The sequence below is a fragment of the Lissotriton helveticus genome, chromosome 2_1 (assembly GCF_964261635.1).
Source record: "Lissotriton helveticus chromosome 2_1, aLisHel1.1, whole genome shotgun sequence".
Taxonomy (NCBI): Eukaryota; Metazoa; Chordata; class Amphibia; order Caudata; family Salamandridae; genus Lissotriton; species Lissotriton helveticus.
The window spans coordinates 1,505,397,598-1,505,411,587 of NC_136059.1; the positions used below are offsets into that span (position 1 = coordinate 1,505,397,598).

The following is a 13,990-nucleotide window of genomic DNA, read 5'->3' on the forward strand; positions in this document are numbered from 1 at the left end:
CTGGACATTGAGCCCATCGAGTGTTCTTTACTGTTCCATGTTCGGTATAGTTTTCTAAATACTACATAGAGTAAGCCATGGCCTCTCAACTTGACTAGGGACAAGGGAGTCAGATGCCTAAAAACAGGGCCTTGGTTATCCTGTTGAAAAGCAATACTGCTGGCATCCCTGGGACACACACTGTCTGACTGACTGACTGGGACTACCATAGAGACCAACCAGAGGAGTTTGTCTTGACTACCTGGTGCACGGAGGCATGCACGAAGTGAGTGTCCTCTAAATCAGAACTGGAGAAGCTAGGCCGGTCAGCTGCTGCTTATGGTCACTGACTGACATGCACAGGTTCATGTTGGAGCACTGCAACATAAGCAGCCAGAGCTGAAGCAAGATACAGATGAAGGAAAAATATCAAACAGAAAACATGAAAGGTTATAGCAGCAGTATCTCAGTGTGTTGTACTGGTTTGGTTTTCTAACCCCAATAGGCAATGCAATGCCGATGTATACAAAAATATATACATATATATGTTATATGTGGCCCATGGGCCCTATGATGGAAAGACACTCAAACTTTGCTGTGAAGAAAAAAAAAAGGTTATAGGAGCAGGCACAAGCATTAGAAATTTGACAAGTGCAAGACACAGATTTCGATCCACATAATTCAGCAAACAAAGAGGAATGAGAGAAGGCTTACATATGGATTCTAGCACGCAAAGTTATGGCATTAACAAAAGAATCAGATTCCAGTCCTACTACAAAATGGAAGGGGCACCAACAATTTGAAAATGAGAAAGAGAGAGCAAGCGCAAACAAAGACTATATACTCAGTCACCAGATAACAGAGAGGCAGCAGAACATTGGGCTGCAGACAAAAAGGCAAATCCTGTTGTATGTTAGTCCCAAAGAATGATCATAACCTTGGAGGGTTGTACGAAGTACTGAGCCATAATGTTGGCCGTACAGAGGATTAAGACAGACATGCAATGAGAACAACTACCAAAAAGGTGTAAATGCATGGATCATGGATTTGTTAGGACAATCCCAATAATCTAAACTTGTCCCTCAGAAGACTAGAAGTGCAACAAAAATATGACACAGCCTAATCCCTAATGTAAATAAACACAGGAAATAAAGCAAATTCTTTTTTAGCATAGGAGTCCCATCAAAACCTACAGTTCACTATATGGTACTAGGGACATTGGGAAAGAAAAACAATATTAGAATATATCTTTTCAGAGAATGTACATGCAAAAAGACCAGTTGTCAAATTATAGGATTACTGCTCTCTATAAACCAGATCTGTGGACAAGATTGTGCTCTGGGTGGGCGCTATACCATTACACTGACTGCAACAATGGCATTACAAAAGTCGCCTAATAACCTAGAACTGACTAATGCCACCCCAGCACACAAGGAGGCAACGTGCAGCATTACAGTAATATATTCTCTTTCCAGGACTACGCAAGCAGAGTTTGCATACCTGACATATGGCGCACGATGTTCATAAATTATTTCTCACTAAAAGTAAATGAAATGTGTCCCTCCTTCTTCTGCTGTACTTGGCCTTCAATGGCAAGCTTTTAATTGACGAGCTCTCCACAAACTAACATAAGAAATATACATTTATTGTACAATTTTCTTTAGTTACACATCTACAATTGCAATCGGGATTTCATTATGCAGACATTTCGAAACGTTTTTCTAAAACAGTCCATGAGTGATCAGAATGCCAAGAGCAATTATTTCATCAGCCGTTTTCTTTTTTTCAAAAGTGCATCCCGCAATGAGATCTGGAAGACAAAAGGCGACATTTTAGCCAAATAATCTTACACGTTCATTTTCGCACCTTCCAGCATTTAAAGAAACAATACATATCCTGAATTCTGTTCTTTGATTCTTTATATTACCTAAAATTACACTAGTGGATTTCAATAAAAACGAAAGCAGGATTGCACGTTTTGCCTCCTTTGTTGGCTAGATTAAGGGCAAAGTACAACTACTTTGATGCTATTATCTACTAGGATTACAAATTAAAGTTTCTTAATGCTGTTTTGGGGTTTACAAGTCTGATTACACACATCATTAATTCACTGACATCCCTACAATGCTAAACAGCACAACCATCTCACTAGCAACGAATCTATTATGTGAAAAACACATATGTTATTGTAACTAAAGATTAACGGAGGTTAGGATTGTCATTGGCAATGTAATGTGAGAAGGAAACCGCAGTATAAAGCCCCGCCCCGCCATTGCTCTTTTCTTTTAGCAGAAGCGCCAGAGTGAGGTAGAACTATCTGGAAAGCTAAGACAGGATAAATCTTAATTTTCAAGAGGACCCTGCCTCATTAACTCTCTCTACCCGCCTCAGGGAAAGGGTACCATCGGCCATGAACTTTCCTGTTTGAGACCCCTGCACTACCGGATGTGGCCATTCAAGACAGACATGACCACTTCGACACATGATTGACACTTTCCAAACGAGAAACCGCTAAAGCCTGTGAGACCAGGGCATTAAAAATGGGACGCAACATGTCATAAAAGGCAGCTATTAGACATTCTGGTTCGCTCACAACACTTTTCATTTCGGAGTTATGCAGAATGTCAACTTTTTTGGAACGTATTGCGTTCTAGGAATCTCGGTGTATGTTCCACAATTTGGAAGACAAGAGTGGATTCTGTTAAAATTCCAGACTGCTGATTAAAATAATAAGGTATGTTTGTCCTTCACGCCAGTTGACAATCAGATACAGTAGTAGAAGCTGACCAGCTGGTGTTAACATTAGTCTACAGAAAACACAGGCTTGTCACAATAATTCTTTAATGCACGCTAGTATGAACAATTTACTCAGAATGTGTCAGTCAGAACAAACCTTTGCAAAAAGCATAGCTATGTTATGTGAGTTATGGGCTTTCCGCCCAGGAGAGGGAGTTGAGGCAACCTTTAAATTATCTACTTGGCTAGAATTTGACAACATTAGTTACTAGGCCCTGACAACTACAATCTGCAACATTGTTTGGACAACATCTCTGATATTCCAAAAAATAAATAATCACTGAATAGACTGCATGTATAATCAGCATTTGCATTGAGGAGGGATAGCCAGTCCGGATCTTCTGTTGTATTACAAGGCCTTCCATTTCAAGAATATAAGGCATCTGTTTCGGGACTACGAGTCATACCCTGTTTACTGGAAAGCAGTAACTAAACATAACCAAAGCCTCTATAAATTTGGCCACCAAAAGTTCTTTAAAAAAGTTAAACTAAAGGTCCCAAAATCTGCTTTTAAACTCTGGTCAGATATAAGGAAAACATGGCAATTCCCATATTATAGCCCACAAGCACCGATATGGGACTCTCCAGGAACTCCTGATTGTTTGAAAGATCTACTAGCGGTGCCTTTGAAAAGAGCTGGAATATCCAGGTGGGGAGATCTTTTGAAAAATGGTGTCTTAAAATCATGGGATGAGCTAACGGCAATAACGAAGAATGAAACATCAAGATTTAAATTTTACCAGTTGCTTGGCTGGTCTAAAGAACAAGGAACCTGGCCAGACTCTGAGTCAAATTTAGAGGATGAATTCCTTAAAGTAGCTGGAAAGAAAGAAGTATCCAAGTGGTATTGGTACTTGGTGGAGAAGAAGGATGCAGACGACAACACTCCAGATCTTAAATGGAAGAAGATTTTCCCAGTTCAAGACTTGCAACAAGCATGGCAAGTATCCTGCACTTATTTATGGCACATTATAATTTCTGCACCTCTTAGGAAAAATCATTTGTTTACTTTGCACAGATCTTATTGGACCCCTGAAAGGCTATCAAAAATGAGCTCCCAGGTGATGCGAAAATGCCCAAAATGTGACGATAAGGATGTTAATGATATTCATATGTTCTACTCATGCCACCACCTTGATCAATTTTGGAGCGGAGTTGGTAAGGTTATTGATAAGAGTCTTAACACGATTGTTAAGGTAAGAGCTTTTACTATTATTTTTGGTATTCTGGATCCTGAAGAGTTCAGTTTTGGTTTAACCAAAAAACAGAAGTACCTTTTGTTTACATTTATACTTCTTGCTAGACGCGAGATTTGTATAAACTGGATTCTGCCCAGTTCTCCTAAGGTTGGTGAATGGGTTCGATCAATAGAAACATTTAGAAATTTGGATAGAGCCAGAGGGGTCTGTAAGTGTACGAAACACTGGGAACTATGGGACAATTATAGGCGGTAGGATAGGAGGGGATGTCCAATGATTTAAACAGGCGCGATCGAAACTTTAAGAGTTATAGTGGCTGGAACAGTGAAAAAATAACTCATGGAAGTGTTTTGTTTTAAGACTTGGACTTCACCTCAATTCCCGAGGGCACACAGTGTGAGGTCACCCAGTTTGCTTTAAACAATAAAGATCGCATGAATGAGGACAAAATAAATAAATAAATAAATAAATAAAATAATCAGCGTTTGCCAATTATCTTTATTTGTTTCAACCCTTACCTGTAAAACATCGATCTTATTAGCAGGAGTTTGAGGAAAAAGATTCTGACGTTTGCAATAAGCAGTGATTATATGGAGGTTTTCAACTTAACAAAAACTTTTTTTCATACCACCATTGGGCAATCTGTGTATGGAAATATGTCAAGGAATCTTCAGGAGGCCTGGCTGGATAAATACAGTCAAATACAAAAGTATCGTCAAGGACCACTTGAACCAAACTTAATTTTCTTTAGGGACGAGACAAGAAAATGAGCCTTTTCGAATCAATAAAACCCTAACAACCTATTCCTTCATAATAGTTTATTTTATATTTTACTTTAGTGGTTGGAAGGTGTTTGGGTCTTAAGTCCTCTCTAAATGTTATACTTCCATACAGAGGTCCTTCGTGGCCCCACCTTGCTCAATGAACAAAGATCCAAACTCACAGCTATAGATGGGTCCTTCTGGGAGGGGCAATAGAGCCGCTTCACGCCACAACCAGTCACTAATCCGGTCTGTAATGCGCCCATCAAATGAAGACCCTGGGAAAAGTCCAGAGCCTAAGAAGCAATTAGAGCGAGGACATTTTCAGGCTGCAGCCACATGTCATGTGGTTAATGTGGAAGGAGGGAAAAGGCGGACCCTGAGTCCGGGCTGAAGGAAGCAGCCATTGTCACAGCCTGTGAGCTGCAGGCTGGGTGGCAAGAACCTGAACAGACAAATATGACAGGGTCTAGTGTGAACCCGCAAGGGTACAGACAGAAAGTGCTTGTTTCCTGCCCCGGTTAGCCCACCCTCGCCTCTACAATCAGACCTGTGGCACAGGCCTACTAGTTGGTCTCAGAAGAGACTAGAAGAGATTGACACTCCTCATTTACAGGAGCATTGCTATACCCGTCCTCACGGGCCTCCGGACGACAGAGATGGAGAGGAACCTTACTACCAGTGTTTATTTAAGTAACTAGATGAGTATAGGCATGCCATCCTTTATAACCCTGGAACCTGTTGGCACCACGGTGAAATAAGTTAGGATTCAAAACTGCAACAGTGGTTGTCTAAAAAAGGTGCAAGGGCAAATCAGGCACGCAAGCACAGATATTGTGTTACCAGGCCCATACCTTCTGACATGAGACAGGACATAACAAAGCAATGTCACTGTGGTGCCTAGCAATCCGTGGATCCTGAGCCGTGCAGTCATAAGATGATAAAGAGAAGACCAAAAACACAATACCAAACCAAGTCCAACAAAACAGGCATTACATCTCCCTCATAGTTCTCCACTGCAATGGAGCACACAGAACAACTGGAATGGAGAACAGGGCCACTTAAAGACCCGATATGGCAAGAATAAAATACAGTCAGAGGATAAGACCACTCCAAGACCAGATATGGTAAGGATAACTGGAGTCATAGAGGACTTACAAAATCAAGTTTGAGAGAGCGGGCACAAAAGTTAATCTTCTCAACTCTGATTTCTGTAAAATCAAGAAAAACGATACACTAGAGAAAATAAAGTGGAATGCTTTGGAAAAGAAATATGGCATAACTACAAATCCAATTAACAAGTTACCAACCTTTGGTAGTTAACATTCTGGTGTATATTCTATATACCTACCAATTCCTTTCCTCCTGAACCTCCTCCAGACACTAGCCTGGCTCTGGAAAAGTTGAAATAGCTCTTGTGTGCTGAAAAGTGGCACCATGTGTCAAACTAGACTCTAGCACCTCACTTGTCATGATGCCCAATGCGCTGACGTCTGTTTCTGTCCCTCCTTTTACAATCCCCCCTCCCCAACCACCCCACCCCAAGCCCCCAACATCCCCAGAGAAAGAGGGAAGGCTCAAGAGATTGCAGTGCATAAAACCAACTTGGAACCTTATTACCAAATGTGCATAACTATTACTCAGAACAGTCAGGTCAGGGAATCAGTGAGGAATCTCCAGGTAGATGGGGTATCCACCAGAAAGATCATTACCAAAGTTAAGTGAAGAGTCTTAAGAAGCAACTATGTATGGGCTCGAACGCTGAGAGTGCTTAATTTGTGCCAGTGGGTTCCGGTGCTCAGCACCAGCACTTAATAGTAAACACTAGCTCGTATGGCAGTCGGTCACATGGGGCGCGGTTTGCTACCTTTGAAATTAGCACAACAACAGTTATTTAATTATTTAATATGCATTAAAAAGGACAACTACCTGCTGCCTGAGCCATTCCTATAGCTTTTAGTGGTCTGGAATAGCATGTACTGTCACACTTTTAGGGGTGAGATGGTTAGTAGCTGTGCTGGTACAGTCATTAGCAGCTCTGGCAGGGGCAATGCAAGTTGCTTTGCCCTCCTGCCGAGGGCCCTGGCACTTCGTTTTTTACAAATTAAGCACTGCATTGAATCCACCAGAAAGGAGAGCACAGAATTAAAGTCACACTGAAACAAAACAAAAGACAAAGGAGTGAATAGAATGTGTAAAACAACCCCTTCAAGGAACGCATCAAAAAAAGGTATCTTGACTAAGGAAAGCTTATTGGGTAAAGAAAAGCCTGAAAGACCGACAAACAACCTTGAACAGTGCCCAAAGCAAAGTCTTGTCGGGCTAGGATAAGAGCTAAGCACAGCAAATTGGACAAATGCACTTTCAGGAGGCCCATACCTTGCCTTAGAGCACCAAGAAACAAAACTTGACCATCGACCAGAAAACACATTTGGTGGAGCGGTATCATGCCACCAAGATGGCATCCACTACCTCGAAGGGCAAATCAGAGATACTCTGATTGTCCTCCTCAATCTCCAGGCATGAAGGTGGAGCCTCTGGATATTCGGATGAAGAGAGAGAAGGACTACTCTGAGCAAAAGTAGAAGATAGGAGCACAAAGAGATGGGCGTAAAAGACCTGAATACTACACAAATATAAACACACTGCTTCGGTAATCTGACAAAAGAAAGCTAGTTTGAGGGTCTCCGGTATTAACATATAGCGGTAATTTTTCCAATCTTGGGGACTGGTAGTACACAAAATGTTTACTATAATTATTCAGGAAACAGAAATGAAGTGTTGAGCAACACACTATAAACTGCACACAAGGAGTACTTGAGCAGCACGTGAACCAATCACAAGCATTTTTTCCTTGAGCCCATGAAGAAAGTTTAGGCTTTTTTTTGTCGTGAGTCAGGTGTTGCACTTGCAACATCAGCAGTGAGGTGTAACTAGAGGCTAGAAAGTGAATATGGAAGGAAGTCATCAGTGACATGAAGAATTTGGATCATGCCACCACTGATTTTTGTTGAGTGTAAGAGAGGTGTCATGATGTTCATGAACTGCGAGCAATAAATCATCCAAAATGTACGTTACAATAATAATGCATCTTGTAGTTTTGTGATTTTAAAGAAGCCCTGGACCAGTGTATCTCATAGTATACTTTACATACATATATATAGACTTCTGGTCTGTTCAAAAGAATGACAGACAGTTTAAAACAAACGCACTCCAACCCGAGATTATATACGAAAGCCACGGGTTTGACCATAATCATCAGAGCTCTCATTAACCACTTGACCGCCGAGGCATTTGCACATACCTGGGATGGGCACTTTTCACAAACTTTCCACTCGTGAAGTGAATCGGACATTTTTCCACAACATGTCACATTTTCAGTAAATGACCATGACATATAAATGTGTAAGCTTAGGGTCTTGCAAGGGGCATGGGAAGAGCTATATAAATTGCAAACAAATATCACCGTGGCAGGCGTTAATGCATGTGCAAAGAAAAATGTCAGACAATTGACCACTAACCATGGAGCCAATTGGATCAATTAAGTGGCGCGTAGACTGAGCTCACCTGCTTGTCCCGAAAGGAGCGTTTGTTCTTTGTCCGGACATTCTGGCTGTGGCGCACCATCATGAAACTTTTGTTCTTTTTCTTTTCCTTATTGGTGGTGCTGGCAAACGGATTCATTTTAGTTTTCTTTTTGACAAATTCTTTCCTGTCCGGCTTCCCAGTCTGTCAAAAAAAAAAGGCAAAAGTGAGAAGAGGAGGTGCTTTCTTGATAAGTAATGAAAAAGCAAGCCAGTCGAAATCTCAAAATCTTCCTTCAAATTTCCATTGAGATGACACAAATTGGTGAAGTATACAAAAAGTAAATTTTTCCAAGTAAGAAACAACATTAGTCTGTGGTGCAGGGGCATACTTTCATACATCAGAATACTAATGCTCAATTGCTTTTATTTGCCCCAGATTTAGCATCACTGTCTTATTGAGCAACAAACAAAAGAGAGAACAGGCTCCTCACCATAGCAGTCGCTAGTCTTGTTTCTTTATCAGATTTGGGTTTTTTATGAAGATGTTCAATATCTCGCAGCGTAAGCAACTCTCCCCTGCCATTGGAAAGACAAAGTATTTAGTTAGAGAGCTAAAACATCAGAGAAGGAAGGCCTGAGCCCACAACATGAATGAGGTTCTTTTCTCCCTGGTACCTGCTTTCCTCCTCGCTGTCTATCTCAACATTCTTTCTCTTCTTTGCTTTGCCAGGCGCAGAGTCAACTTCCTTACTGATCTGGGCGAGGCGGATTTTCTTGAAATCGTCTTGGGTTAATATTCTGCTACCACTAACAGCTGCTGCTTTGGCTTTCCGCTCTTCGACTGGTATGGCTTTGATTTTTTCTGCCTGGAAAAGTAAAGTTTGTGTATGAAACATTTGAGCATAAAAATATTTTTACACATGAATGTGCATACATGTGTTTTATTTCTTCTTCACGTCTGTATAACATATTTACTTTATAGGGAAACTGGATTCATTGTTCATTTAATACCTAACAGAAACAATTCGATTTTGAAGACAAAGAGAAAATGATAAGACACGCCTAAGGGTCAATTCTTTAAAAGAGACATATTCAGAAAAATATAGCCTAGAATCTACCACATTAGCTTTAAAAAAGTGGTGCAAGTTGCATTAGAGGAGACACTGACAGGAAATAAGTAGTCTACAATCACAGCTTGCTTATAAATGAATCTTCTTAAATATACGTCCAAAAAATGAATCTCCAAATATCAATTACAAAAGACGAGTTTAGGCAGATTTGGTGTTTGAACCAGACAAACGTGCTTCTGCCACCAAATATAGACAAGCATTTGCAATGCAATAGGTCTCGCATTTGCGAGGTTTAAGCTATTGGCATTGTAAATGACAATGCCTTTTATTTATCTGTTTTGATAATTAACACACATATAAAAAGGCACTGTCATTTACAATGCCAATAGCTCAAACTCTTGTAAATACAAGACTTATTCAAAGAAGCAGCCGTCATTGTCCCGGGCTGCTTGGAAAGTGAAAGTGCGCGGGGCGTGCTGAATGTTGCAGTAAAGCATGTAGTGCCTGCAGTAGGAGAAACTCATTAAAGAAAACCAGGTGACCCTGTGTGGAGTATTCGGGACGACGACTTGGGAGCCTGCCTAAATCACTTACTTTGGCTGTTTGCTGTCTGTTGCTGTCCGTTCACGGCTCGCCGCTCCCGCTGCGCGGGAGCCGCTTCGATACGTGGGACCAATTAACCCACCAACGCTGTTTGCCCTCACTTGCTGGCTGTTGGAGCACACCATCGGCGGAGGCTGCAGGGGTAGCGCGGCAGGGACTCACTATCCCAGGAGTCCCTGCTTGACCACGTTACATCCGGTCAGCGCCCCCCTGCGTGCCCCGCCCCCGCCGGCAAAACGAACAAAAGGAGAGTTCTGGGCATTGACCACTGTGACCCTGTGTGGAGTATTCGGGACGACGACTTGGGAGCCTGCCTAAATCACTTACTTTGGCTGTTTGCGGTCTGTTGCTGTCCGTTCACGGCTCGCCGCTCCCGCTGCGCGGGAGCCGCTTCGATACGTGGGACCAATTAACCCACCAACGCTGTTTGCCCTCACTTGCTGGCTGTTGGAGCACACCATCGGCGGAGGCTGCAGGGGTAGCGCGGCAGGGACTGACTATCCCAGGAGTCCCTGCTTGACCACGTTACATCCGGTCAGCGCCCCCCTGCGTGCCCCGCCCCTCGCCGCCCTTCCTACAACATCGGGAGAGAGCACGCTCTGCGGGACGCAGGCGGGACGCCAGGCGAAGCCCGGGCAAAGGGCGGGCCGTCTGTGGCCGTCCGGGGCCAGCAGGGGCCGGGACGGGCCATCCCCCTAACGCCAGAGGCGACCCAGAGGCCCATTGCGCAAAGGTACATAGTATCTGGATTTTTTATGCTAAGTATTCGTACATGTCTACATACTCCCCTATGTCAACTCGCTCAGGTAGAAACGCACGGAGAGGGGGGAATTCTACAATAGGGACCATGGATAACTTTATTACACGTGCAGTTTCTGTTGTAGAGAAGGAGATCATTCTAGCAGAACGCAGACTCTCACGTGAATATTTGGCGCACAAGCGATCCTCCACAGGGTCCCTTGCGCACGCCAAATCTCCTCCGAATGATATCCAACCTGAATCATTTACTCCTATTGCTCCAAGCGACCAGCTACCACGTACTGTCTACTCGAGACCGGACAATGATCCTTTTCAAATTACAACTGATCCTGTATCAGTAAGCGCAATGCCAACTAATATTGTACATGGAAACGCTCTGAATACTGTAGCGTCAGCTGCCCCTGCTTTGCCTATAATAATTGTACATGATACACCGACAGACTTAAATTTGCAATCGCCTACTCAGAAGGTTCGAAGGGCTGCAATAAAACGAAAAAGACAACTCACCCCGCGCAAGGCATATAGATTAAAGACTCTAAAAAGAATTCGTAAAAACTATATGAATGTGGGAACACACATCAAAGCAGTTGTTAATGATTCTACGATTAATGAGGTGGAACGTACTGAACCTCCGAGCTGTGATCAATCTAATGTTTCGGTTGACATTGATGTGGCTGCTGTCCCGGGAACCAATCATGAAGAACTGCCAGCAACAGATTTTTTGATGGAGCGGATCCAATTGCTTATGACATCCTTACTGCTGCCAATAACTGATAGGTTGAAAGGGTTATCAGACCGTCTGGACAGATTCGAGCAAACATCCTTGGACAACTTTTTTTCTATAAAAACGTTGATTAAACTTCACTCGAAGTCTGGCCAAGATAATGTAAGGGAGGAGAAGAGTATAGTATCACCCAAACCTATGCAACCACCATGCCCACCGAGGACTGGTAGGGCTGCAGCAGATCAAAGCAGAACTAGTGCCGTATTGGGAGACTTAAGCCGGGAGCTCCCGAAAGTTTTACCACTGGGCAGCGGAAAACAATTGGTTGCTCCCCCGAAGCCTGCACCGCGTAAAATACATCATATACCAAACATTACTAACCCCCAGACTTTGGAACCCACAAAACAACTTAATGGATTGGGACCTTCAGCTAATGGTAATAATATCAAAGCCCAAACGTCTGTCTCCACCACAGGACTACAGATGTTAAAGAAAGTCCCAAACGCCCATTTGCCACCAGGATGCCAACCATATGTGGTAGTTCTTACCGGGGTTCCCCCATTGAAACCGAATAAAAGGGAGTCGTATGATGAATTAAAAAACAAGACTTTATACTGGCTAAAGGAAAATAGACCTCTCCCTCACTCTGTAAATTGCCAAGTTATTCAAGTTCGTAGAGTCAGTTGGCTGGGTACTAGGTCTAAAGATATAGAAGGGGACTGTATACTGGTTAACTTTAAAGATCCTTCTGTAGCAGAACTTGTATATAGTCAACATCCACGAAGAGGCAACCAAGTAATTGGAACCTGTGATTTAAGCTACTTTTATCCAATGCAACGGAATCAAGGAAGCAGAGCCCCACAATATTCGGTCCCAATTACCAATAGATACTCATTTTTCGATCCTCCAACTCCAGTTGAAAGGAACTTGGGATCGGATAGTAATTGGTCATGGTTGGGTCATTGACAAGAAGATAAGGACGATGACCCTAATGGATTGCCCTCCTCTATCTTGAGTGCATATCAGCATGAATCAGGTGACACATTAAATTCATGTACTATTGTATCGAATCCAGAAATAGAGATACCGGGGCCTTTGCAGGCAGAGAATATGCCTGGAAAACATCTGGTTAACCATCAAGGACTGGTCCCAAATGACGACAGTAAAGCTCCGGGCCGTGATTCATTATCATGGGATAATAAAGCATCCAATGATCAGAACTGTGGGGAAAATTTTACGGAGTTATGCAACGAGGAGGAAATATTGATCATAAATAACAGCGACCCAGCTTGCCAAATGCCCAGTAAGCCCGCCCGAGCTCTAAAAATAATGTCATGGAATATCGCGGCCTGTCTAGGAATCTCTGTGACAGTAACTGGGGCTCCTTTATGGAGGAGCATGACATTATATTTCTACAGGAAACCTGGGCTATCAATATTGTACATAGACTTGGTTATAAAGCTTTTTATTGTGGGGCAATGGCATCGGTGAGAGGTAGACCTTCAGGGGGACTAATAATTTGGACAAGTATATCCTTAGATGTTATTGTAACACCCCTGAACCTTGCTTCCAATGATTTACTTGGTGTTAAGGTATCTACGAAAGATATGGGTCATGTGTATATGATAAATGTCTACAATAGACCTTCCCCACAAAATAAGGAATCTTTGATTATTGAACAACTTAGCTCTTATTTGTGCAACTTAGAGCCCGATTCCAAAATATTTATAGGTGGGGATCTTAACTGCCAGTTCGAGCCCATAGTAGGGCTCGAAAATCTATTGGAAAATGAAGACAAATCTCTTGATATCCCACTTTTGGATAATATTAAATCTGTAAGATGTACAGTGGCCGCTATGCAGATATATGAATTGACTGTGACCCACGATTTGAGGGCATGCAATGGGCGATTAGATCCGGATAAGCCGGCTAATACCACATTTAGTAAAGGGCTATCCAAATCTTTGATTGATTTCATGTGGATCTCAACTAACCTATGGTACCTACTGCTGGCCTTTAAGGTCGTGAACAGACCAGAGAGCGATCATTTCCCACTAATACTAGAGTTAGTGTTGGATCCCTTTTTGACACAACAGTATAATGGAAAGTGAGAAGGAGGTGTCTGAGGTTGTTGTTTCCAATAATAGGAAAGCCATTAAATGGCCTCATATTTTAGCAAAAGAGGAGACGCTTCTGGGAATTTACAATGCTTTTATAGATATCATCCCTCTATATAAAAACTTAAGGTTGGGATCCCCTGAGGTTTTGAAAATGCATTATCATCTAGTCGAATCTCTAACTCCTCTTCTGAGTAAAAGTTGTACAAGTAAAAAAGATATCACAAAGAGGCAATTGGAACTAGAGACACCATGGTTCAATAAACAGTGTCACCTAGCTAAAACTAAGTTAATCATTGCCGTGAAATCTAAAGATCAGTTGAGGGTAAGAGAATGCAGACAGGAATATAAAAATCTTCTGCAAAATGCAAAAAGAGAATGGGATGATTTAATCTGGGAGGATCTCCTGAGTGCTGCTAGGAGTCACGATCAATGCACCTTCTGGAACTTGATAG

General features: G+C 42.4%; 1 protein-coding gene across 1 annotated transcript in view; it reads right to left on the minus strand.

Moving 5' to 3' along the window:
- Positions 1 to 1,608: 1,608 nt before the first annotated feature.
- SDAD1 (SDA1 domain containing 1) overlaps positions 1,609 to 13,990 on the minus strand; it is a 202,501-nt gene continuing 190,119 nt past the window's right edge. The window contains exons 19-22 of the mRNA XM_078676393.1: positions 8,938 to 9,128; positions 8,754 to 8,838; positions 8,303 to 8,464; positions 1,609 to 1,789 (exon numbers count right to left, since the gene is read on the minus strand). Coding sequence (XP_078532519.1) covers positions 1,739 to 1,789; positions 8,303 to 8,464; positions 8,754 to 8,838; positions 8,938 to 9,128 — 489 coding nt within the window. The 3' untranslated portion in view covers positions 1,609 to 1,738. The remainder of the gene's footprint in view (positions 1,790 to 8,302; positions 8,465 to 8,753; positions 8,839 to 8,937; positions 9,129 to 13,990) is intronic.